General features: G+C 43.1%; 1 protein-coding gene across 2 annotated transcripts in view; it reads right to left on the bottom strand.

Annotated features, from left to right (window-relative positions):
• The window catches only part of LOC119656070 (branchpoint-bridging protein), a 189789-nt gene that overhangs the window by 11600 nt on the left and 150228 nt on the right, over positions 1–27961 (bottom strand). For both annotated transcript variants that reach the window (XM_038062349.1, XM_038062350.1), the window contains exon 4: positions 2284–2842. In XM_038062349.1, the coding sequence (XP_037918277.1) occupies positions 2284–2842 (559 nt within the window). The remainder of the gene's footprint in view (positions 1–2283; positions 2843–27961) is intronic.

The following is a 27961-nucleotide window of genomic DNA, read 5'->3' as shown; positions in this document are numbered from 1 at the left end:
TGAAGCCTTATAAACCTCGATGTTCATCCTGCTGAGACAAAGAGGGAAATCTGATTTCCGACAGAATGGGCATATTGGAGCGATGGGCTGAGTACTTTTGATGAGCTACTGAACAGCGAGAACATCGGAGAGTTGGAGGTCCCACCAACTGAAGACGACGGAAAAATACTGCCACCACGAAGTTTAGGCCAATCAGTCCGTGTAATTCATCGGCTTCCTATCATAAGCCGCCAGGCGCCGATGGAATTACAACCGAATTGGTTAAATATGGAGGCGACCAATTACACCAAGTGGTTCATCAACTTGTGCTCAAGGTATGGGACAGCGAATCAATGCCTTTCGGTTGGCAACGAGGCATTACCTGTTTCATACATAAAAAGGGAGATATCACACAGTGCAACAATTATAGAGGTATCACGTTGCTGAATACCATCTATAAGATATTCTCCGTGATCTTGCTAGGCCGGATAGCCCCATACGCCCAGAACATCATTGGCCCATACCAAGGCTTCACTCCAGGCAAATCAGCAACAGATCAGAGTTTCTCTCTGCCTCAAGCGATGGAAAACCTGTTGGAATATGGACAACAGTTGCACCATCTGTTCATCGACTTTAAAGCCGCCTATGATAGCATAGCCAAAGTAAAACTGTACACGGCCATGAGAGAATTCGGTATCCCGACGAAACTAATAAGACTGACTAGGCTGACCCTGAACAATGTGCGAGGCCAGATAAAAGCAGCAGGATCACTCTCAAGACCATTCGACATCAAGAACGGTCTACAACAAGGGGATACCCCATCATGCGTCCTCTTTAACTTGCCCCTCGAGAAAGTGATCCGTGATGCTGAGGCAAATGCAAGAGGTACGATCCTCTTTAAGTCCACCCAACTACTGGCCTATGCTGACGATATTGACATCATGGAAAGAACCGCCCGAGACGTACAAACTGCCTTCATCCAGATCGAGCAGGCGGCGCGAGATCTTGGGCTGCACATCAATGAAGGTAAGACAAAATAAATGGTGGCAATGTCAGCACCGAAAAACAACCAACCAACAACATCAAACCGCACTGGTCAAACAGGAAGAATAAGGATAGGAGAATACAACTTTGAGACCGTTGACAATTTCTCCTATCTAGGGTCGAAAATCACAACCGATAACAGCTACGATGATGAAATCCGCGCACGGTTGTTGTCAGCCAACAGAGCCTATTTCAGCTTACAAAAACTTTTCCTCTCGAAACGTCTCACCATAGTGTCAAAGCTCTTATTGTACAAGACTATGATCTTGCCAGTCCTCATATATTCCTCGGAAACTTGGGTTCTTAGCAATAAAAATTGCGAACTCTTGGCCGTGTTCGAGAGAAGAATCGTCTAAAGAATTTTTGGTCCCCTACATGAGGATGGACGATTCCGTAGCCTACATAACGACGAAATCTATGGGCGATACCATGACTGTCCGCTTATGGATAAAATCCGGCTCAATAGGTTACGGTGGGCGGGTCACTTAATCCGTATGAATGAGGATGATCCCACGCGGAAAATCTATAAGGGCAATATCTATGGTAGAAGAAGAAGACGAGGCAGACTCTGGAGCGATGGCGTAGGCCAGGACGCCAGACAGCTTTTAGGGACCTCGGCACAAAACCGGGATGTATGGAGTTTCTTATTAACGCAGGCCTGGACCGGATACCGGTTGTTGCGCCGTTGATGATGATGATAACCACTAAACTAGCTAATACAGTCGTCTGTGGCCTTAGCATTTAAGGCACTCAACCTTGAGGTTGCTCAAAACACTATTATGGTATCTTTAAATAATTTCCTTGGTTGAAACCTTTTTTTTAGTTACTGCTTCGTTTAGGGACTTTTCAGATGACACTGGAAGCAGGTTGACTACAGCTTTTCTCAGAAAAATTTGGATATTTTGTCCCAAACAGCGAACTTACTTGGTTTCGTTCATTTATCTTAGAAGACATAAACTTTACTGCGCATTGAACGGTGAATAAACGACCCTAATTGCCTTCCTGAAAAAGTTATTTATTACAAGTATTTTCCTGCATTATACAAAATTGCGCCAGGTTGCCTTTGGCAGCTTCTTAAAGGAACCTAACCCTGTTGAATTTCTTGGTGGTCTTCCGAGGCTATCCCCAAAAACACCAAATTGATTCCTATTTAGCAGGCAGGCTTGGACTTAGTTAATAATAGGTAAAGATGATGAAACCTCTTTAGCTAAGGTAAAAATAAAAAGTAGTTCACAATGCTAGTTGGGTTTTCGAGCTTACCAATATTAACGGCCTTTACTCCCCGTAGAGCGGGGTGCAAAAGAGCTCCAGGTGGTTCAAGCAGTGCCAATGTGGGAGTCGTTGGTTCCGCTTCGCTGGGCATTGCCAATGTAGATTGACTAGGTGTCAGGCCCGTTACAGCTGCAACCCCTGTGGCTGGTTTTATGATACCCATACCAGCAGTGGCTAGCTGATGGCGTATTGCAGCTGCTACCGCTGTTGGATGCATTGAGTTTGTTGATAGGTCCACATGTAGAGCGCTGTTATAATTTGTTTGGTTGCTGGTTTCAGCAGCTTCGTTGGTTGCTGCACATGTCGTTATGCTGTTGGTTGTCGTCTGGCCTGGTCCAATACCATTCATAGAAGTTGTTGGTTCGTTTGTTATACAATCCAACCCTAGGGCCATACTTTCGCGGATGTGATTCTTGTTGTCGCCGTTGGTGTCGAGCTCATTAAGACTACTTGGACTGTTTTGTTCGCCTGTTTGCGTTTGTGATGATGAGGAGCTTAGTGCTTGCATCTCCCACATTTGTTCCTGTCGAATATCGTCGTGATAGTCCTGGAAAGGAAAAGAAAATTGCTCGTGAGTAGTTCCTGGGGAAGTTTGGAAGTGAAAGCTTATATTTTCAACCTAATATTCCTTTGAAAAAGTTCTCTTAATATTGTCAACATTCTTTGGAAATGCGAGGACACATTATGTACATTCTAAATAGATTCTGTTGAACCTAAAAAGTTCTTCCTACTAAATACTGTTTTGGGAGGAAAAACTTGTTTTTTGTCAAACTTTGTACTGAATGTTTCCGCAGTTCTCTCGAAAAACATATTATGGCCTTAGCTGAAGGAGAGTGTCGAAGTTGAGTCCAACTTATTCCCGGCAGTCATATTTAAATATGCACGCTAGGTCAAAAAAGAAATTTTGGAGTTAGCTGGAACTAACTGAAACTGAAGGACTACACTGCACATGTCTATGGAACCTTTGCAGAACTTTCTACATGTCCCCAGCATTTGACCCCCAGAGCAATGGCTCTGGTAGAGGAACTCTCTCACTAGATGAATTCACCTCACCTCTTGCATTATTAGCGCGGATAGGACTTCATTTTTTCCTTTTTTTAGTTGTTGCTCTCCAACTTTTCCTCAAGGAATGTTTGGCATAACTCGATGGCAGGCCGGGCACCTGACAGTTATGCGAAGCAATGTGGCCATTACTCAATAATAATTTTCAACATTAATTTCATTACGAAGTTTGCTGCTGATGGTGGAGTCCTACGTGGAAATGTACTTTGATGAAGAGAATTGTGCTCATTATTTTGGTTTACAGTTGTGCTGCCCATTGCAAGATTTAGTTTTGCTACTAATTAAAAGTTTTACGTTTTCGAGCCTTCGGAGAATAGGCAAGGTGATGAGTGGTGTACGCGGAGGTGGCAGCGTGTAGGAAGGAAGCATAGTTTGGAAAGTTTCCCTTCACTGACGGCAAACAGCATTTGTTGAACTATTCCAGAGAAATGGGACTCAGCTGTGGAGATTATGCGGTAACTGTACTTTTAAGGAAATGGATGTTTCATGTTAGAAAAGTAAGAAGCCAGATGGAAAATGTTAAATATGCTTCATTGAGGTTGGGAAGTTTAATGGTATTATGCTCTGGATAGTTTGCAAAGGGTGACTGTTGACTGGGTACTTTAATGTGGAATTACAGTGATTACGTCTAATTAGAAGGAAGTTGGAACATTTCTATCCATTTGCGTCAGGACATGGTTACATTATGTGGATGATGTGACGTGCATCGTGGCGCAACGGGAACATATAGCAAGTTTTCGAATTGTTTTTGAACTTCAAGTACTTGAATTGAAAAAAAACAATGATTTAGTGGAACAGCGGACGTAGCTTGCTATAGTACTGAAATTGGCAAAAATGGCTACGGCCTTCTTCCAGCACAACGCTGTCAGCGTTTGAAGGTTCCTTATTCCTATTTTACTCTGTCCTTTTGTGGTCTGGGACGTATATCCAGCAGGCCCTCTCCCTTCCTTCTCGCACAAGATAGCATTTTTTTATAATAATAACCTCTACCCCGGAGGAGAGAAAGGGTCTTGCAGGATCTCCCGACATCTTCTTCTTTTTCTTCAGCCTTTGCCTCAATCACAAGCGGGGTCGGTTCGTCGTGATTGGTTTCTCCAGTTTAAATCTCAAGCCAGCGTATCAAGCCTCCGTTGTTTCGGCCGGCCTGTTGGTCGCTTTCTACTGATTTCGATGTTCAGACCAATCTTGGCAAGGGAATTCTCCTTAGCGCGAATTACATGACCATACCATCGAAGACGCTTCTTTCGCAGTTTTTCCACGATCGGTGCAACACCATATTGCTCGCGGATATCCTTATTTCGGATATGATCAAAATGTGTCACGCTATTAGTCCAGCAAAACATCTTCGTCACCATTACCGCAAGACTCCGTTCATTGTCTTTTATAGTCGGTTGGACGACATTGAGGTAAATTTTAGATTTGATACGTTTGTTGATCAGGGAAAACACCAGTTGTAGGACGCCACGTCATCCAGGTTGCGTGAATGCGTGAAGTAAGTCAATAATGCAGTTCTCCATTGGCTGATATTGCGGACCCAAGGTATTAGAATCGTTCAGTTCTGGGCAGGTTATTGTCGCTGACAGTGATTGTGCCTGTTTCATTGGAATCAGTCGTCAAAAACTCGGGTTTTATTCAGATTCAATCTGAGACCGTGTTGCATGAGGCGATCCTCCCATATTTGAACAAGTTGCTCGAGATCATTTTTTTTGCTATTAGATGCTAGGAAAACATCATCAGCCGGTCAAATGGTAGTATAGTAGTATAGGTCCCAGAGCGAAAGGTGGATTGGTACCCACGTTGGAGCATAAAACCTGAGAAACGCCTGCTGACACCAACAGCTCTACTACTAAACCCTATCTCCACCTCCACGTGGTGAACACTGGGAGCTTTTTCTTTATGAAAAACTGTAAACGGAGAAGGATGAAGGCGAGTCTCCGGCGCCTAAAAACGGGACAAATTGTACCAACTGGTCTTCCAGGTTGGGGGTTGGGTAGGGCTGACAATCCTACACAGAAATCCGATGTTACGAAGCCAGGAAAGGAGCCTCGGACAGGATGGATTTCAAAACGACGAACCCGGTAACGACAACGGATTAACGATTTGCGCATTTTTTTATGGAACCTGTGTTCCCTGCGCAGGTCCAATGCTGCTGAGTAGTTAGTCGATATCCTGTCCCAATATAGGGCTGATGTAACAGCGTTGAAAGAGATGCGATGGGCAGGGACCGGTTTTCTGGAGAAGAGTCGTTACACCATATATTATAGCGGCCATTCAGTAAACCATGTGCTCGGAGTAGGTTTCTTAGTCAGGCAAAAAATGGAACTTGCTATTATGGGCTTTGAAAACATAAATAAACTGCTATGCATTCTGGATTTGCGAGGCAAATTTTGAAATAAAGGCCTCATTAGCATTAACGCCCCTACAGCGGAGGCTGCAGAGTGGAAGCAGGATACCTTCTGCGAGACAGTAGGGCGAACTCCTGAAGCTTGTCCCAAGTACGATATCAAAATCATACTTGGAAATTTAATAGCCAAGTAGAGATAGAACCCGTATTTAAGCGATACTTCGGCTTCCATAGGTTACACAAAATAACCAATGACAGCGGGCTTCGGTAGTGTCGCAAGGAATGGTTGTTGGAAGTACCTGGTTTGCGTGGAAAGCGGTCTACAAACATATATGGGCCTCTTCACACGGGACTACTTTTAACAAAATTGACCCGATGCTAATCGAACGCTGCCACCTCTCAGGTTTTTGTCGGGACATGGAACCTTCCTGTTTTTAATAGAGTGAATGCTTTTTTCAGCTTTTTCATAGTGGGACGTGGGCAGTTTTCGGCACTTTTGACACTGTAAATATCAGTTTGAAACGTAGGGAATAATACTTGTACGATGTCAAGCAATTTGAAATTGGGTGGACAGTGTTTCTGCATAGCCTTGATTTTCGGGTGAGCAGTTTACAACCAACTTTTTATAGATCTCCATTCAACTTGTCGACTAGCTCTAGACAGCAGTCATTATTAGATTCATATTTGAATTTATGATAGTGTAGTTGCATGCTTTCTAGCTGCAAGACTTTCGTCCAATCCCCAATGTTAATTTTCGCAACATTTCAACCGCAGCGAAAGCACTAGGTTGGTGCACACCAAGTAAGCGTCAACCATTTCGAACGTGATGTATTGATGGTCATTCGTCGAGAATTCTTTCAGAATTTTCTGCAACTTCGTCGGCGACACCGTTGATTGCGAGTTTTCGTTGGACATGCTTCATTTGCAGCCTGGTCATAGTTTCTTCTGACGGAGGATGCTGGAGGAAGATTGCAGACTGCATACGTTCCGCAACTACTGCGTTTTTTCGAATAAGCCTGTCGTCTTTAGGACCTTTTCATCATCATGAACAGCGCAACAACCGGTATCCGCCCTAGGCCTGCCTTAATAAGGAACTCCAGACATTCCGGCTTTGCGCCGAGCCTAAAAGTTGTCTAGTGTCCTGACCAACGCCATCGTTCCATCTTAGGCAGGGTCCGCCTCATCTTCTTTTTCTGCCATAGATATTGTCCTTATAAACTTTCCGGCCTGGATCATTCTCATCCATACGGATTAAGTGACCCGCCCCACCTTTTACTGGTCCTGATGGAAACGAGACCTGTAAAAACTCTGGGAATTAACCAGATGAAGACTGGTTAAACTTCAGATTCAGGTTCATAGGAGCTTCGAAACGAGAGTCCTTAGAACATACTGTGAGGACTTCAAGGCTGTACAGACTCAGGTTGGGCAAGTTGGGATAGAAAACCAGATTGTAATTTCACGAATTCCAGAGCTGAATCAGTGTAAACTCCCCTGGAGGTAGACTTACCTTTGTCTTTTAAAAATGCATTGAATATCGCTCAACTTTCTGAAGAAGTCAAATATATGGGAGTTATTTTAAATCAGAATTTTCATTGGGGCAAACATGCAGAGGCAAATATTACAGGAGTTCTTACGGTCTATAGATTGTGCGAACGTACCTTTGTTGCTACATGGGGAATTCATCTCTATGTGGTAATGTGGATATACGCTATTATCATTGCATCATAAGCATAAGTATTGTAAAGCCATCTACAGCCGGAAGGGCTGGGATTTAAGAGAGGTTCCCGTGAAGAATGTTAACGCACAATTACCGAGTGGCAAATTTATTGGCAAAATGAGTAAAGAGGCAGATGGACTGTGTGACTCATCGGCATTTTAATTTGTGGCTGAAATATCCTTACACAACTTCCAAGTGGGTATGGAGATTTTCAGTCTTACCGGCAGAAGATTGTGAAGGCTTGATCTCCTGATTGGGTGTTTTGCAATGGAGTGGAAGAAGACGTTAAACACATCTTTTTCTCTGGTGAAAGGTAAGATGGCTTCGTTAGCAGTTTCATGCAGACGTAGTGGAGTTCCCTCTACACAACATTGTCATGGAGATGATAAAGAATGCTGGTAAATGGAGTTGTGTTGTGTATTACGTTTGGGGTCTTTTTGTTGCGAAAAAGATTGATATATCGGTTCAGGTGTTCAGGGAAACGATGGCAAGGGGTTCCAAAAACTAAAAACTGCCGGCAGAACTAGCCCAAATTAATGTACCAAACAGTTCCAGGCTGGTTCTCTGATGACGGGCAGGGGTTTAGTTTGTTGTCCGATGACGTAGCATTGCGGAACTCCAACACTCTATGCGTAAACGCATTCACCTACCCTACTCCCAAAAAAAAGTAACTGCATTAGTTGCAGTGCAACAGGAGACACAAAACATTAGTCAACATGGTCTATGTGCTGAACCGGGTGATTACTAAGAAATCCAAAGGATGGCGTCCTCTAAATCAGACTACTTTCGCTAGTTGTCCATTCCAGATAGTCAATTTTTCCCTTTTTATGAAAATGCAAGTAATGTAGGGGATCTCTAGAGAAGACTTTTGCTGAGTCCAAAGTGCTTGCACCTTTCTCACTTTGGATCGCTGCTTTGGCTGTCTACCAGTCAGATTGCAGTTAAAATTTTCTCCTTCGCAAAAGGACCAAAAACCACAATCACTTCCTAAGGGTTGGTTGCTGTTATTTCACTATAATATATGTAATGGCATTTCTATCCTATGCACTTTTGTTGTGCATTTATTCCCCAATTCTCATTGAACAGTTTTTATTACGATTGATTCAAAGATAGCCATCTGGATTGTTCCCATTCTACCGAAAAATTCCAATACTTGCCAGTAACAGTTAACTGAAACTCCAAAGGATGAACGACTCATTTGAAAACAACCAACACTGCACAGGCATGCAAATATGCACTCTGTATTCCTTCCTTAACGCAATGCTCTTATTGCGCCCTTCCCACCATAAATACCTGTGGGTCGGAATGGAAGAGAACAAACTCTGGTACCAACACAAATTGCATATTTGCTGAAACGAGAATTGAATAAGACACTCCAATGAATTTCCACTGGTTACAGCATCACCCTCTGGGCACTTCTGAATCCTTCGGCCCCTGCACCGACATCCTTTTCCACATAAGCCATGGCCTCTTTTTCTCATCCGTGCATTTAAACGAAATGCTCGCAAAAGTCCGAACGATTGCATTTAAGGACCTTCGATTTCCATGAAAATCGGTACCAGACGGCTTTCTTTGCCTCTCGCCAACGAAACAACGTATGGAGAGGGTGGATATGAATGTGAGTTGATCCTGAGGAGTAATACCCCAATGGACTATTTGGTAACAATATAAATATATGATTATGGACTCCTGTTCTCGTTAGGATTTTTTATTGGAGCTTTCCTAGCAGTTGGAGGAAGTATTGTATGGAATGTCAGGGAATTGTGCAGTTTGATCGTTACTTTCCTTCTGCTGTTTGTCTTTTGGTAAATTGGTTTTTCTTGTTGGCAGGGCCTCGGAACCTTTGCGTATCCCGCCGACGGGATGGGGATATAAATTGTTAATCTTCATTGCGAGTTAATGAAAAAATCCCGGTTAATATTTGATTCTGTCTTAAGCCCAGGCAAGTGTGGAGGTAATTTGATTTATGTTGGCTCAGGTTTGCTGGTGTGGAATTAATGCTGGAAGAGTGTACGCCATTTATTTACGATACGTTGTACTGCAGTGTCGAATCGCCAATATACCTACGCGGGGAATGGGAATAATTTTTCGAATAACAGCGGATGGGGACAGCCATCTGTTCTTGATAAATGACCAGAACCGAAACTTTTAGTGTAGTACAGCGCTAGGACCCCGGGGAATTCATTACTTATTTCAAGGTATTTCCAACCATTAAAAATCCCCACAGGATCGAGGCCGGTACTATAAAATTATTCACAGTGCAACTTGCGTCCTTCCCGTTGCAAGTCCGATCTGATCCACCTTTCCAACCACTGACATTGCAAGCGCATTAATTCAGCTCTGTCATCCAGAATAAACACAGGAGCCGTGTATCCTGGCAGATTGCAACAGTTGGACATATAAATTCCCAGAAATGAAATTGTGAGATAGCAAAGTTTCCGAGTGGTACAGCTCACGGCAAGGAACAAGAGTTGTTATGTGGTTTTCATCGGGACAAGAGTTTATAACGGCGTTTTGCACTTAAATTTCCTCACCACATAAAGATGTTGCACATATCCTTTCTCAGCTGAATGCATTCTGGCGGGCACTTGGTATTCTCAACAGTAAATTCCGCTCATATGAGTTCGAGGGTTGTTTATTTTACGCTTTATATCGCGATATATGTGTTCGTTTGGCTTGCATGGAAATTATGGTTTTGGTCACGTGGTTGGTAAAGTTTCGCAGGAACAAGGATGTCAAGTTGAGAAGTTAATTACAAAGCAATGGAAATTTTGCGGGTGTCATATCTTCAGTGAGTCAGTTTTGCATGGTGAGCAGTCGATGAATATTTTATTACGGATTTTGTATGAGGCTCCGCACTTGTATGCACACATATGTTTGGGGGATAATATGATGTTCACAAGGTGTAGCATTCAGTGTGGGGTTGCTTTACTCTTGTTGCATTTCCAATTTCCTTTAGGAAATAACATTTCCTTGCTAAAATGCTAACTTTCAAGGAGTGTAATCTCAGCACTATTAGTGTTTAGGTGGTTATTACGTGTTATACCTGAATGGAAGCTGCATTTTGAATAGGTTCCAGGATAAGATGAGACAATTGTTTGCTAATAAATTATTTGTTCTCAATTATTACAGTTGGTTGAACATGTGAAGACGAGGGTAGGGTAGGTATATAAGTTCAAAGTGAAGTAGAAGAAGGGAAGCAGGTAAATGCTGAGCGATTATAAGAAAAAATGCAGTGAATCTAATAGTAATGGTTGCCAATATCCCCCGGCTCAAGCGCGGAAGTTTTACCAACAAGTCAGCAGGATGAAGCCTTATACACCGCGATGCTCATCCTGCCGAGACAAAGAGGGAAATCTGATTTTCAACAGAATATTGGAGTGATGGGTTGAGTACTTTGATGAGCTACTGAACAACCAGAACATCGGCGAGAAGGTTCTGCCAACTGAAAACGACGGACAAATACTGCCACCACCAAGTTTAGGAGAAACAGTCCGTGCAATTCATCGGCTAAAAAATCATAAGTCGCCAGGAGCCGATGGAATTACAGCCGAATTGGTTAAATATGGAGGCGACCAGTTACACTAAGTGGTTTATCAACTTCCGCTCAAGGTGTGGGACAGCAAATCAATGCCTGACGATTGGCAACGAGGCAGGGTTCTGGAGCGGGAGTCTACCTCTCAAATAAAAACGAGAAGTGGGCTTTTCCTTTGGGACAATATGCAATGGTTTTTCAAGCCGAAGTTTATGCGATCCTAAGGGTGGCAAACTGGATGATTGACGAGCGGTTGAAGGGCAGGCGCATCGCAATCTGCAGTGACAGTCAATCTGCATTGAGGGCATTGAGCAGTCCTTTGATCACCTCGAAAATCGTTCTGGAATGCAGAAACCGTCTGAACTCTAGTCTCAGTAGCGTTTTCAAAAACTGGGAACAAGTTTCCCATAATAACAGGTGACAGAGCCTAAATGCTCGACACACCAAACTTTTCCTGCCAGAACCGAACATACGTACCGCAAAGTTTATCCTGTCGAAAAGCAGGAGGACTTGCAGGTGTATTGTGGGCATTCTGACAGGCCATAATTCACTAGCTGGGCATATGTTCAGAATAGGAATTACTCAAGATGGCACGTGTCTCTCATGTAATGAGGAAGCGGAATCCACGGAGCATTTCCTATGTGAATGCCCCGCCTATGGACGTATCAGGCATCAGATCTTTGGTGCCGATGTTCTCCAATTGCGACGGGTAGCATCACATCCACTAACGGAAATCCTGCGATACGTTAACGAATCCGGAACACGGCCTGAGTGCTCAGAAGCTGTAGCTTCTCCCCCACCATACACACATACACACCATACACACACACACACGACTAGGCTGACCCTGATCAATGTGCGAGGCCAGATAAAAGCAGCAGGATCATTCTCAAGACCATTCGACATCAACAACGGTCTACAACAAGGGGATGCCCTATCATGCGTCTTTTTTTACCTGACCCTCGAGAAAGTGATCCGTGATGCTGCGGTAAATAGTAAAAATGCAAGAGGTACGATCCTCTTTAAGTCCACCCAACTACTGGCCTAGGCTGACGACATCGACATCATGGGAAGAACCATCCGAGACGTACAAACTGCCCTCATCCAGATCGAGCAGGCGATGATTGGCGCGAGATCTTGGGCTGCACATCAATGAAGACAAGACAAAATATATGGTAGCAATGTCAGCACCGAAGACGAATCAACCAACAACATCAAACCGTACTGGTCAAACAGGAAGAATAAGGATAGGAGAATACAACTTTGAGACTGTTGACAATTTCTCCTATCTAGGGTCGAAAATCACAACCGATAACAGCTACGATGATGAAGTCCGCGCACGATTGTTCTCAGCCAATAGAGCCTATTTCAGCTTACAAAAACTATTCCGTTCGAAACGTCTCACCATAGGGTTAAAGCTCTTACTGTACTAGCCTATGATCTTGTCAGTCCTCATGTATTCCTCGGAAACTTGGGTTCTTAGCAAGAAAAATTGCGAACTCTTGGCCGCGTTCGAGAGAAGAATCCTCCAAAGAATTTTTGGCCCCCTACATGAGGATGGACGATTCCGTAGCCTACACAATGACGAAATCTATGAGCGATACCATGACTGTCCGGTTGTGGATAAAATCCGGCTCAATAGGTTACGGTGGGCGGGTCACTTAATCCGTATGGATCAGGATGATCCCACCCGGAAAGTGTATAAGGGCAATATCTTTGGTAGAAAAAGAAGACGAGGCAGATCCTGCCTAAGATGGAGCGATGGCGTAGGTCAGGACACTAGACAGCTTTTAGGGATATCGAATTGGTGGACCTCGGCACAAAACCGGGATGTCTGGAGTTCATTATAAAAGCAGGCCTTGACCGGATACCGGTTGTTGCGCCGTTGATGATGATAATGAATATCCCTTAGATGTTCTGCGTCACGTGTTTTTGGTGCGACCCATTTATCCGCAATTTTCGGATAGTGGATTCTATGCCACATCTACAGATTTTTTACCCGTACGCCGACGGAGTTCTTCGTTTGAGGTGGTGGCAGGCGTGACAAAGCCTTAGCATCTTTGAGTAGCAGTGACGGTCACTTTCCATTTGCTGCTCTCAGCATAGAACTTTAATTTCAGCTTGGTGTTAAGATACCTCTTTTTTGTGATTTTAGACAAAAGAGCGAAGTCACACCCAGCTTTGTTAGTATGTCGGGTAACATCAAGTTTGGTGTCATCGTCGACAGAAACAACGTCACCAGGATAGATAACGTGATCTCACATTCGATGTTCTGTTGATAATGAAGATCGGAAGGGTGTAATGAAAACCTTGGTTTAGATGGTGTTTATCTTCAGTCTGATCCTGTTTGTCTTCTTCTCTAAATTCAGAGCTATTTGGCCAAAGTCCATGACTTTTAGGGAGCAAGAGTAGTTGAGGCATTCGAGGAACGATATTAGGGCATATTGAATCGATCCAGGTAGCATGAAGAAGTCACCGATAACAATAAGAAATAATATCGGTGACAGAATGGAACCATGTCGGACTTTGCTTTGAACTCCAAATTCCTCAGAAATTTTACTTCGATGCAGCACATAGCGTTATCAGATGGCGCTCTGACTATTGCTATTAACTTCGCCCCCGGTGAAAAGCATTCCAAATATAGTCCATGTTCACAATGTCAATTCAAAATCAATGAAGAGCAGGTGGAACAGAAATCTCAACTTCAAATATAACTTCGAAATGGAGAATGTTCATGTGGTCAGGAAAAAACCTGCTCTCTGTTGATCACGTTTTCCAGGTGTTCTTTGCTGCGTATCTTTTAAGTAATATCTTTACGAAGGTAGGGAGTACGGAGATAAACATCCCGCTGTCATACTTAGATTAAGTGCTCTTTCTCGGAATTATGACTGTCATCTCCTTCTAATCACTGGGAAAGATATCAGATTCCCAGAAGCGTGGAAGTAGCAACTTTGCAGACAACGAGGAACAATTCCCGTTTGAGTGCATTACTGGCCTAGATTATTTCCCTTTTGTTTGAAGGAGCAGCCCGGATTCGCATGATGGCGTGATTAATCATTCTATCCACGAGAGGTGGAGCTTTATCGGATGTTATACAGTTGAGAACCCTGGTGAAATGTTCCCAACACCTCAAAATGCCAATTTTTTGCGACAATTTCTGCTTTTCTGGCCAACGTAATACAAAATGCACCTCACGAGATTTGCCACTGTACAGAAATCTAAACGTGTCATGTCCGGCTCCACTCGCAATGGGAGTAAAAGACTTAATTCCCCTATACCTTACTACTACTCCGTTGATGTTACTATAAAATTGGAGTTTTATTATATTTCAAGGTGCAGCAATGGAAGTGGTAAAACTAGGATAGTTTGCCGGTCCACCAAAATATTGGTGAAGTCGGAAAATGTTAAGATCATTTTGTCTGCGAGCGAGGAAACTTCGCCAAAGTCCAAAGGGAAAGTCGAATATCAAGAGCTGGAGGAAAGATAATAATAATAATGGTTGGTGCAACAATCCTTAACGGTGCACTACAGGATTATTGTATCCTATAGGAGGCAATGTGGTCAACATAGCGCTCGCTAGATATTATTACCCTGATTTGACTCAGGTACTCATTCACAGCTGAGTCGACTGGTATACGGCGTCAAATTACGATACAAATTCCACCGCCACCAGTGACTTTCAACCACTACCTTCTGTATGACAGCCTTGTGTTTTGAACACTCAGCTATCTGGACCCGGAGGAAAGATATTGAACAAGAAATGTACGTGGACAAAAATTAGTGCTGGTAATGTACCCGTAGCTCTTTCGCAGCAGGAGGAAAGTGGACCTTGGCGAATGATACAAAAGGACGTCTTTTCGATCCCCAGGGTTGCCGAGGATTAAGGACGAGAGATCCGTGGACGTGAGGAGGATAACAAGGCTCCTCAATTGGAGGGGATTGCGAAAAAGTCTTGAAGTTGGCTGCTTAGATTAGGCCCAAGTAGTTCATAAATACATTTAAATCGTGCTTCATGGAAGGAGCGCTGCTTGCTCAGTGGAAAAGGTGCTTAAAATACCGAAACACCAAAAGCCACTTGGTGTGCCCTTCTCATATCTCCCTATTTGTCATTTTGACACTGTTGGAAAGATGCTGGAGAGGGTGATGTACTAATATTGTGTTCATCGAGGTAGTGGATGGTTTAATGTAATGGCACTTTGGGTTTCGGCGAGCCCATGGTGATAGTTATAGATTTGGCTTGAGATGCGTTGACTGTTGGTTAGTGCTGGGGTTGGATTAAGGGCACCTTGGCTAAATTGGGTGTCCCTGGTTATTTAGTTGGATTAATCGAGAGTAATCTCGCAGAGAGACCTTTCTTGTACAATATGGACGAAGAATAAAGAATACACTGTGACAGCAGGAGTTCCTTAAGGTTCTGTATTAGGATTCTCGCTGTAGAACATAATATATGGTGGGGTGTTTGCCCTTAACGTGCCAGAAGAGGTAACGTTGATTAGTTTTACAAACGATCTGGCGCTGATTCTAGTTGCGAAGTGGCCCGAAGTCGCGCAACTTTCTAAAAATGAAATAATTCATGAGTTGAAATCATGGTTACGGTTCCTGTCTGGGCAGAAACATTTGACTTTCCTGCGAACAGGAAGAGGGTGAACTGGGCTTATCTGTGAATCGCGCCGAGGGTGTAAAGCGCTTACAGCACAACATTAGGTGAGGCACCTCGAGTTATCAGGGGAAAGATCCCCTTGGATATTCTAGTGAATGAGGTGCGCTGCCGAATACATTTAACTAACTATAGACTTACGGTTTCGTAAAGAAGTTTCATAGCGACCTGATAGCGACTAACGAAATAATGTTGATATAGATCGGGAGGAGCATAAAAGCCGATGCTAATCACACGACCTTTTCTCTCTCTCTTCTATCCTGTTTTTTATTGTGATTTGCTCTTTCAAAAACTAAATGTTGCATATAGAAAATAAAATATTTTTAATTTTTTCTCCACATTAATGACCCCGGTTTGATCGTAGAGTGTGTCTAGTGAAGAGAGGAGTAGATGGCTCAGATGGCGGATTTACTAATAGAAACAACAACCACATCCATTCAGAAAGCTCTTGAGGAGGATACTTTGAAATCGCTTGGAATTTGAAATGTTTATTCAATCCCGATCCCAATCCTGTAATCAACGTTTTGGGAAGCGAGCCCGTAAAATCCCAAAACTAATTCAGGAAATTAAGCACATCCTACGAAGACGGCCTACCCAGCCATCGAACTAACCCCCTTTATTAATTTCCAGTGAAAGGACTGGAATGCGTTTCCTGCTAGATACCAGTGCTAATATTTTAATTTTGCCAAAGGATAAAAATCACATATCTATAGCGTTACCAATATTTTTTGTGTGACGACTTTGGAATCGTATCATCTACTCAGGGAATTTGTTGACATGAGGATTGTTATTGCTGAATAAATTTATCATCATATTCTGACGTATAATTTGGTGAAACGAGGAGTGAGTCTGACCATTTGCTTCAGTAGCGAATAGGCCAGTCCACTACGATCAGAAAAGTAAAGTTCGAAGTGTGACGGGTGTATTAAAACTGCTTCCTGCCTCTGTTGGTGTTCATCAAGGTAACGCCCTCTCACCATTCCTCCTTGTTTCCAGCGCCCTGTCCACTGCTTTATGCAGATGATGTTTTCCTAGCATCTGATAGCACAAATCATCTCGAACAACTTGTCCAAAAATGGAATGATCGCCTCATACAACACAGTCTCAGATTGGATATAAATAAAATTGAATTTTTGACCGCTCATCCTCATGAAACAAGTGCTATCACTATCAGCGGCAGTTACCTGCACACAACGCAATGTCGTCCTTCCTGTCGCTCTCTATGGTTCTGAGTGTTGGCCGACTATAAAAGACAACAAACGTCGTCTTGCGGTAATGGAGACGAAGATGGTGCGTTGGACTAGTGGCGTGATATGTTTTGATCACATCCGAAATGAGGATATCCGCGATCGATATGGGGTTGCAACGATCGTGGGAAAACTTCGAGAGAGGCGTCTTCGATGGGACGGTCACGTAATTCACGCTAACGAAAATTCACTTGCTAATATTGCTCTCAACATCGAAGTCGATGGTAAGCGAAAGGCACGCCGAAATAACAGTGGCTTGATACGTTGGATGTGGATTTGAAAGCTTCCATATCCGTCCATATCAGACATTTGATAGAACCAAATGGCGAAACCGATCACGACAAAGGCTGAAAAAAATGCGCTAATAACATTACACAGAAACGCTATATCAAACACGTTGGTATGAAATAGCCACCAAATCTTACCTCAATACGGTTTTTTAAATGAGCCGATCCTGATGTGGTCACACTAGGGGACTAGGGACTTAGTGATAATAAAGATATTAGGGCAAAGTTGCAAAGGTTTACTGGACCGAATGGGGTAATTTTAACCCTTACTGGCGGTATGAGCGCTGTGGACATTTTCCGTCTCTCGAGAAAAGTATGATAGGGGTGATAACTTTTGTCATCAATTCTATGGAAAAGTTTTTTTCAATATTTCAATTTAAATAGGGTAATATTGAAGGTCATTGAGTGCAGTCCTTTCTTATACTCATGCATTCCATATCCAAGCCCTGTTATGGTAATGTTCATCTAACACCAAAATCGAATTCAAACGGGAGGTGTAAAAATGATTTCACCTTTCTTAAATTACGATTTTATTGCTTTCAAAGGTTGCTTCAGTGATCGTAGGACATGTTTCATCATTAACGGCACAACAACCGGTGTCCGACCTAGGCCTGCCTTAATAAGGAACTCCAGACATCCCGGTTTTGCGCCGAGGTCTACCAATTCGATATCCCTAAAAGCTGTCTGGTGTCCTGACCTACGCCATCGTTCCATCTCAGGCAGAGTCTGTCTCGACTTCTTTTTCTACCATAGAAATTGCCCTTATAGACTTTTCTGGCTGGAATTATTTGAGGGTTTTTCTTTCAAATGCGGCCAAGAGTTCGCAATTTTTCTTCCTAAGAACCGAAGTCTCCGAGCAATACATAAGGACTGGCAAGATCATTGTCTTGTACAGTAAGAGCTTTGTTCTGCTGCTTTTATCTGGCCTCGCACATTGGTCAGGGTCAGCCTAGTCAGTCTTGTCAGTTTCGTCGGGATACCGAATTCTCTCATGGCCGTGTACAATTTTACTCTGGCTATGCTATCATAGAAGGCTTTAAAATCGATGAATAGATGGTGCAACTGATGTCCATATTCCAACAGTTTTCCATTGCTTGGCGCAGAGAGAAAATCTGATCTGTTGCTGATATACCTGGACTCAAGCCTCTTTGGTATGGGCGAATGATGTTTTGAGCGTATGAGGCTATGTTGTACTGTATAATATCTACCTTTTTATATATGGAACAGATAATGCCTTGTTGCTAGTCGTCAGGCATTGATTCGATGTTCCCTGTACTTTTCTAGTTCACAGACTTTTTGGTTCTCCCAGGCTTTCTTTTTTCGTTTGTGAAGTCTCTTCTCCGCTCGACGGAGTTCGTGATAAGTCTCTGCGCGTGCCCGGGTTATTTGAGAATGCAACATTACTCGGCAATCGGGATTCTTCCGTTCCGTTGCTAGCTTAAATTCATCGTCAAACCAGCTATTCCGACTTTCTTTGCGGCTGCGGCCAAGTATGTTTATGACCGTATCAATGATAACGGTCTTCAGGTGGTTGTGAAGATCATTTGTTGATTCTTGATCTGCAGGGAATCTACTAGCGTGATTATTCCGGTATCCATTCCCCCTTATAGGTGTTACGGAGAGCTGTGTTGTGGATGGCTTCAGTGTTAACTCTTACTTGATTGTCAGAGGGGATTGTTGGTGGTGTTGTAATTCGAGCTCGGAGTACTATCCTATATGTATGTTCTGATAGAAGTGGCGCCGTTCAATCAGCACATGGTCAATTTGATTGAAAGTGGTCCCATCTGGAGAGGCCCAAATCAGGTACTTCGAACAACCATTTCGTGTGATACTGCTAACTAAATAATCCGCACTCCGTTATCGTTGGTATCCCCACGTAAGCTATGTGAGCCAACGTATCGCCTGAATACGGTCTCCGTCCCTACTTGGCTGTTGAAATCTCTAGGTATGATTTTGATATTATACTTGGGACAGGCTTCGAGGGTCTGCTTAACTGCCTCGTAGAAGGTATCCTTCTCCGACTTTGTAGTCTCCTCTGTAGGGCGTGAACGGCTTATTTTTCTAAATATTGTATTTCTTATATTTCTAAATTTGCCTCGGAAACGCAGAGTGCATTGCCTTTCGATTATATTTTCAAAGCCGGTTTCATTTTTTGGTTTACTAAGAAACCTACTCCTAGCACATGGCTATGGCATAGTGGCTCTTCTCCACGGAACCGGTCTCTGTCCAACGCATTTCCTGCAACGCTGTTACATCAGTCTTATATTGGAACGGGGTATCGGCAAGCTGCTTGGAAGCTCCATCTCTGTACAGGGAACGCATGTTCCACGAGATAATGCGCAAATCGTTATGTCTTTGTCGTTGCTGGGTTTGTCGTTGTATCGTCAATCCAGTCCGAGGCTCCTTTTGTGGCTTCGTAACAAGATGTTTTCCGTGTAGGGTTGTCAGCCCTAGCCAACGCCGAACCTGGAGAACCAGTTGGTACAATTTGTCCGCTTTTTAGGCGCGGGAGACTCGCTTTCATCCTTGTCCATCTGCAGTTTCTCGTTAAGAAAGAGAAAGACATTTTTGGGAACATTATTAAGCAACACAGTGCTTTTTTGCAGGTAGAGTGAGTGAATGCGTTCAAGCAATGAGTGTTAGAACCAAGGCAGCCTTCGTCTCTCTTACTTCATCAAGCCTTTTACTCAAGAAATTTCTTCCACGAGCGGGATGGGGGAGAATGGAAGAAATTTAGTTAGTCCCTCCATAATTCGAGCTCAAGAACCTTCGCAAAGAGAAGAACCCGGACGTAATGTTCAGGACGGGTATATGTCAATGCTCCTCAGCATTTCTCTGAAAATGTTTTCTGAAGAGAGCCCTTGTTTGTCTGACAAATCTCATCCCGTCTTCCACAAGAAGGAAAATGCAACCGGTTACCTCCACTTCAGCATTGCAAAACACAGGGTCAGGGAATCGTGCAGGTAAAATTGTAATTATAGAATCAATCTCACTATTTTTTCGGTTCAGCTATGGACTTGTGTCCTCTCCGTTGAATTGGTAACTGGTTTTAGCCTCCTAAGTAAAAAGAGAAGGGGAAGCATTCCTGCTATCACTATCACAGCCGGTTATGTGACAGCCTGGTAAACTGACGCCACTTAGAGGCTCTCCGTTTCCTTACTTGCACAAGGTGCTTACAATATATCTCCTTGCAAATTCCTGTAGCTTTAGCCTAGACCTGTGGCGCGTAGACCAGGACAGGTTGTATCACACTCATGACAAGAAATTTTCCGCTAAAGGTAGACCAATAACGTTTGCCATTAACCTAGTTAAGATAAAAAATGCAGCTGCAGTCTTGTCCGCCGTTGTTTTGATTTACCCAAGAAAGGTCATGGTCGAGTCGAGTTTTCATTCAGGGTACTTGATTGTTGGTTTTGGCTTAATAATCAATTTGAAAATCAACCCACGACACCACCTTGTCGTGGAGGTTTAGTAGTTTACTACTACACTAAGAGTGTCAAAAAACACATGAAGATGGAAACAAAGGATTGTAACTCTCTAAATAGTAAGAAGTCACAGACTTCGAATCCACCCGCGACTCTGAGAAATCAGGTCGTGGCCGAGGCAAGGATTTTGGAGGCCTCACCTAATTTATGTTCCCCGACGGATTAATCTGTGGAAGACAGGTGCTTCCCTTCAGTAGAAAACCTACACCCCGTGTCTACGGCGCGGTCAGCTAAAAAAGATAGTACAGCAACTACTTTAATGAGAGGAACTGGAAATCTTACTACAGCCGGTCTGTCGGTGACACTGTTGCCTAACTTTTCTAAAATACGGGGGAGGAAGGCTCGGCAGATGTAAACTTCAACTGGTCAAACGCCGGTGTGTGAAAACAGATCCATGCAGCTCGGATTCCGTGAACCTGGGAGGGCTCCTAGCCGACGACAACGGAATGCACTGCGAAAGAAGGCGAAGTTTCTTGGGACTGAGGATATGACGTTGCTTCAATACTAAGTGTGACGATATCCAGAGAAATTGGACGCAAGAAAGCGGAACTTTTGGCAAAAGGTGGGGCCAAGCTGGTGAGATCCACACTGAATGCGGCAGACTTTTCAGTCAGCGGCGGTTTTCATATAAGACTGTACTTATGTCTGCAAACATAAGAGTTAGTCAAATCAACCTGTAGCATGTCAAAGCTACTTTCTATCTACTGGCAAAACTGGCAAAGTTGCAGGACTGTTCTTATATACTTCTGGTTCAAGAGCCATGGGTTCGTTTAAACAGAATCTGTGGTATTGGGTCAGTCAAGGGGACTAGGATCTTCTTCGATGAAAGATCCTCGAGACCGAGGGCCTGCGTTCTGATGTCAAAACTGTAAGAGGCATCATGCTGAGACAATTCTGTTCCCAGGACCTTGTTGCGGTCAACTTACAATACCAGGTTAACGGTAAGAGGAGAAACGTCATAGTTGCCTCTGCCTACTTACCCTATGATTCTTTGCGCCCCCCGCCGGCGCAAGAACTAAGGGTTCTGGTAGTGTATGCAGAATCAAGTGGCCTTAAACTTGTAATAGGTTGTGATGCGAACGCTGAGCATATTTGTTGGGGCAGTAGCAACTGCAATCCTAAAGGAGAAAATTTGTTTGATTTTATCACTTCAACTGGTTTGATGACCGCGAACGTAAGGTGCGCTCCTACGTTCGTACGGTCAAGAAGAAGTGAAGTAATTGACTAAACAATCTGCATTTCAAAGTTGTTAGAGTTGATTAGAGACTGCCGAGTACTAGATGAAGTCTCACCCTCAGATCACCGTTACTTAGAATTTAGTCTAACTAGCAGGCGAACAGCCTGCAATACAAAGACGGAATCCTAGCAAAACGGATTGGACGAAGTTCAATGAACTTCTCGGCGACAAGATTGAGCTGGGCTCCTTTGGCGATAGAAGATCAATTGAGAACTCTGAATCGCACACTTTTAGAGTGCTTTCAAGGGGCTTGTCCTATTTCCCGAGGTCAACACGGTAAAACGGTTCCATGGTGGAACCGAGAACTGCAGAGACTTCCGAAATCAACCAGACGACTTCCAAATCGTGCTTGCAAAAGCAATAAAGATGAAGACTAACTAAACTTCTGAACTCATAACATGAACACAACGTTCGACACGAGACCCTTTTAGAACATACTGTGAGGAACTGGAAGGTGAAAGGGAGACTTTCAGGTTGTGCGAACTCCTTAATAAGGATGAGTTGGCCAAGTTAGACCCTCTTCGAAAACTGGGAAGGTACTTTCACGAACTTCGATGAGTTGAGTCTATACAGACTCTCTTGGAAATACACTACCCGGGAGAACAGGTCTCAGAAGTGGGAAGAAGAAAATTAGCGGTTTCTGCAAATCCTTCAATACGAAGGTGTTGCAAGGGGAATTGGGACTCTGCGAGAGCGGCTGTTACTAATGAAAAATTGAGAGCTGCTATACTATCATTTGAACACTTCAAAGCAGCTGGCATGGATGGCATCTACCCAGCGATGCTAAAGGAGGGTATAGAGCACTTAGAGCAACTTTTAAGAAATATTTTTCGATGATGTCTTGCTCAGGGTCACATGCCGTCCTCTTGGCAGAAGGTGAAGGTAGTCTTCATACTAAAGCCTGGGAAAGATTACTAATCTAATCCAAAGAACTTCAGGCAAATTCGCCTAACTTCATTTTCACTGAAATGTCTGGAGAGACTGGTTGAGCGTCACATTCGCGAAAAAGCGCTAAAGTCGCACCCCCTAAACCAAAACCAACAGAAGCTGAAAGTCCTGTGAGTCTGCTTTTCATTCTTTGGTTTCCAAGATAGAAGATGCAACTTTGGAGGGTGAGTACGCGATGGGAGTGTTCGTGGACATTGAATGGGCTTTTGACTGTGCGCCCTTCCAAAAGCTCTATGATGCCGCCAGAGAGCATGGTGTTAACGAAACTCTAATAAATTGGATCTACGCTATGCTAATGCAGAAATTGCTGCGTGCTGAAGTGGGTGTTGATAGCTACCTAACAACAGAAGCGACGAAAGGCTGCCCTCAAGGTGGTATGTTATCACCACTTCTGTGGAGTATGCTGATCAACTCACTACTATGCGAACCGCAAAATCTGCCAATAGACGTTCAAGCTTATGTAGATGACGTGGCTGTGTTGGCTGTTGGACCAGATCTCGGAATGGTGCGTAGAAATACACAACGCGCCGTTGATTTGATTGACAGTTAGTATCTCAGGCATGGACTTTCAGTAAGTCCAAATAAAATCATATATGGTATTATTTACAAAAAGGAGGAAACCGAATGGTCTTTGCCTTCCAGAGATGAGGAGTACAACTCTTCAACTCTTCGAAAAACTGAAATATCTGGAAGTTATTCTAGACAAGAAGCTTCTTTGGAAGAAACAAGTAGAGGTAAAGATGAAACGAGTTCTTATAGCTTATGCGCTGTGTAGGTGGACCAGCCTTAATGCTGCTAGACAGACCAAACTCTTCCTGTTAAAACCAAAGACTTGCAGAAGTATCGTGGGCATTCTGACTGGTCATAATTCACTAGCTGGGCATATGTTCAGAATAGGGATTAACCAAGATGACATGTGTCCATCTTGTAATGAGGAAGCGGAATTCAGGGAACATTTTCTATGTGAGTATCCCGCCTATGGATAGGCATAAGGCATTAGATTTTTGGTGCTGATGTGATCCAGCTGCAGCAGATAGCATCACATCCAGTAACGGAAATCCTGCGATTCATACACGAATCTTGGATATTCCGTTAGACGGGGGAATCGAATACAATGGACCACTAAGGTCTGAGTGCTCAGAGGCTTTGCTTCTCCTCACCTCAAAAATACACAGACACGCACAGCCCAGGACGCAGGGTCGAGATTGGTTTTTAGTCAACTAGACAACGTCAGTTTCTTTGCAGTGCAAGGCTGAAACTGTCCGCTTATCTGTTGGGTCAGTAGACCAAGTCCGATTTGCCCTTGTTTATCAGTCAGCTCGGGAACAAGTGGGGGGGGGGGGGTATCAATGAGTATTTCCTGATGGGTTTTTCCACCACATTCCAGGTTGAGTTAAGTATAAAGAGTGGTCGTCAACTTAGGATCTATTTTGCCATTGTTGATCAGCGCATACCTAACCACGTTTCATCATTAGCAGCGTTGATTACGCCAAGTAGTAGGTCCCGCCTATTGTCGAACACCAATTTGTATACTTCTGATGGGATACCGTGGGGCGCAAAATGCGATTCATCTGCATTGTATTTTCCAAAAGGGAGCCTAATTTTTGAGTTTCATTGTTGTATATCGAAAAAGGATACCGGAAAAATGAAAGTGTAAGGTAATGACTTAAAGTTTGTGGAGTGGCTTTTAAAAATTCCGGTTGTCTTGACAAAAATATTTAAATTTTTTAATTTCAGGACTATTCCTGGGCTTTTTGCGGTTTTCTGGAAAGCTTTTACTAATTAAATTTGCCTTCAGGTAGTCTGCATTTTCTTTAGAATTGCAAATTAAAACTTTTTCCAGGTTTAATGCTCTTTTCTTGCAAGACAAATTTATCCGATTGTTATGTGGATTATATAGTCGGATCCGGAGGCGGGCTTTGAACATCTTTTATCCGCAGATTTGCCAAAGACAATGTTCCAACTTTATAAGTTCTGTCTTTGCAATTGATTGATACCTTGACTTACTCTAACGAAACTTTTTCTACTTTCAATAAAAACATCTCATCCGACATTACGCGTTCAAATTATAATCATTCATTGCCAGACCATAAAACGCATCAATTCATCATTTAGAACTTTTCCAAATTCGATTAGCATAGATATCTTGAAATCGTTAAGAAACTTTTACTTCCCATTACAGGAAATATTGCCCACCACACGGAACGGTACCAAGCACCTTGGCTTCATGACCGACCGGGGGTGTTTTATAGGCGAGATAGAGCCATTATCCTGTGCCATTAAAAGATATATTAAAAAACTTTGAAAAACTCCTGCCACTGGGCTTTCTTGGGAATTGTGCAGTTTGTATCTGGAGAGGGTGGATATTGACTTTGAAAAATGTCTGTCTAGGCAGAGTAGTTGGCGGGTGCGTTGTCTTAATTAAGGCATGCATCCTTTGGGTTTTAAGTAGACTTGAAGTTTTTAAAGTATACCTGGTTACAGGCTTTTAGTTAGGTTTTGGACCGGTGGGAATAAAGAGATTCAAAGGATTTTAGGAACGAAGAAAATAACAAATAACATCTTATGTTCCTCAAAATCTTAAGAGTTTTTCAGTTAGATATCGAAATTTCTGTAATGGTCAAAGGAGGCTTTATGCAAAAATCAAGATAAATGGAAATTAAATGCTCAGTTATTCTTTCCTTTGATATCCTTGCTCCGGGTCCTTAAATACTTTGTTGCTACTATTTGTCTTGCTTAAGTCCCCCCCCCCCCTCATATTCAAATGTAGATGAGACTTTTTTATACCATGGGGTGATTAATATTCCTCCCTTATCCACCGGAAAATCTTGAACATTTTCTGAGACAGACTATCTGCCTAGGCGCGCCACCAATATTGTTTTAAACTTCATACAGGAGCTGAGAAGCTGGGGATGCATAACCATCCTGAAACGAGAGGAGCTAAGTCATAAAAATTCTGTTCGACGTTTCTAACTGCTGACGCTTAAGAAGAGATAATCCAACAACATGGGAACAGATGAGCAGCAGCTATACAATTTCGTGGTCGAAATAGATGATAACGATGTCGCTTAGGATACGTACCATCGGTGGGATCAGCTAAAAAAATTCCCTCCCGCTTGAGTCATTGGATTTCCGTTCATAAAATTGAAATGAATGACCGGAGCAGATGCGGTCCAGCCTCTATTGGAGTTTAATTACGAAAAAATGGAGAAAATCTGTTTCGACAGCATGCGCTCGTTGGCATATTGTTTCCAAGGATAATGATGCTTCAAGTGGAAAATTTGACCAAGAATTGGTGCATAAATAGTCGTAAATCTTTGGGGGTTGTCGAATATTTTGTTTTTGTTGGAAAAGTTGCTTCTCAGATACGTTTGCAATTTTTGTTAATGAAGGATTTACACGGCTTCAAGGAAAATATCGTCACAGCATCGCAAGGATTCTGCTGCTCGATTGGGTTTTGGAAAAAAGTCTATATCAAATCCGATTGTTGAAGTTGGATGACTACTACGCAGTAAACGCAGTCCTGCAGAAAAATGAAAGTGCATATTTTCGGCCGTAAGGCATTGAATGCTGAAAAAGAGGTACAGCTTATCTGGACTTGTTTTCGCAGAATCGACTTATATTGATTTCTTAATTCCATTTGCTGCTGTAGTTAATCACAAAAATGGCAACCAATTTGAAGTGGAATCGCTTGGTTTAATTACAGGATAGTAAGAAGACCAGATTAGAGATATAAAGTCGAAAATATTGGTCTGATCCGATGGGGGCAAACCTTCAGGACATATAGTTTTTCAAAATTCTGTAGTATTAGGTGCCTCTTATATTTCACCAGAGATCCTTAATAAAGAAAAAGATTCCGATGTGTTGGTCACTATTGTCACTTCTGCAAAATGATTTCTACATCTTTGAGTATTTGCAGGTCCCGCATGCTCTTTTCTCACAACCGAGAAAAGGGTATGTTTAAAATCCCTCCATCTGCAAGTTGAGTTATGTGATCCTAATAATAGTTCAAGTTTAAGTAGGCTGCATAACTTAACATAGCATTATAGTCAGGAGCAAAAACACTGAACACAAAATAATGCCAAGACTTCTTTCCCAGCCCCTGCAACAAACCACTTTAGGGGTCAATAGAAGGCTTGCATTTAGCGCAGAAAGCGTAGTTAGCCAGAAAGGAGAGTGCAGCATCTCTTATTTTAGGAGAACTTACAACCTGATTAAGCTCCGCCTGTCCCTGACACAATTGTTGAAATCCTTTAGCAAATGAAAACCAGTAATACGCGTGGAAAACGGGCTAAATCATCGCCGCTGAAGAAAGGGAAGCTCATGATTTAGACACAACTGGCCTAATACCGGTATGTGAGAACTGCTCTTTGTAGATTGCACACTGTGAACGCAGCAATGTTTCTAGGTGTTACTACGGTAATATATTTTTAACTAGGTTCTTGAGGACGCCGTGGGTCAGTGTACTTCAGATAAGCAACTGGAGAGAAGTTGAACACAAGGAATCGACACCTTCAGGCTAGGTAAGGAACGGCGATAACCTCGATGAGACCCATGGAGTGCTAGAGATATACGTTTTGCTGGAGTGCCTCTGGAAAAAAGTGGTTCCTTTAAAGTGGCTCCAATTCCAGTGGAAAGTTTTGAGGGCGGCCTGAGTTCACTGTTGCTGTAAGCGGTGCAGGGAGGGTCGAACGTTGAATACTCGGTTTGCGAGGGAGGGCGGGTGACACCATTGACAGGCTTGGTGTGTTTGCTTAGTTTGCTTAGGCCAGAATACCTTGATGGTTGGATGCAGACACTGTATCGACGAGCCTGGAGCATGTGAGTAACAATGGTGGTCACTGGTGTAGTAGCATAGAGAGAGCATTGGTGCGGAATAGCTTCAACTTGATGTTGGTGGTACACTTCCAGATTTTAAGCAAAACAGCGGAAGCAGATTTAGCACTCCTAATGTGTAAGCAAACATCAAGTTCGGCGCCGTTGCGTTGTGGGCAGAAACAACACTTCCTAGATGTACATATTGCTTCACGCTCTCAATGTTCCGCCTATCAATGCGAAGTTGAAAAGTTTGATGACCAGTTAGACAAGGAACCTTGGTTTTGTTAATGTTTGTCTTTACCCAAACAGCAAGCATATTCAAAAATCGA

This window comes from Hermetia illucens, chromosome 4 (genome assembly GCF_905115235.1).
Source record: "Hermetia illucens chromosome 4, iHerIll2.2.curated.20191125, whole genome shotgun sequence".
Classification (NCBI taxonomy): Eukaryota; Metazoa; Arthropoda; class Insecta; order Diptera; family Stratiomyidae; genus Hermetia; species Hermetia illucens.
This window is presented reverse-complemented; position numbering and strand designations above follow the sequence as displayed.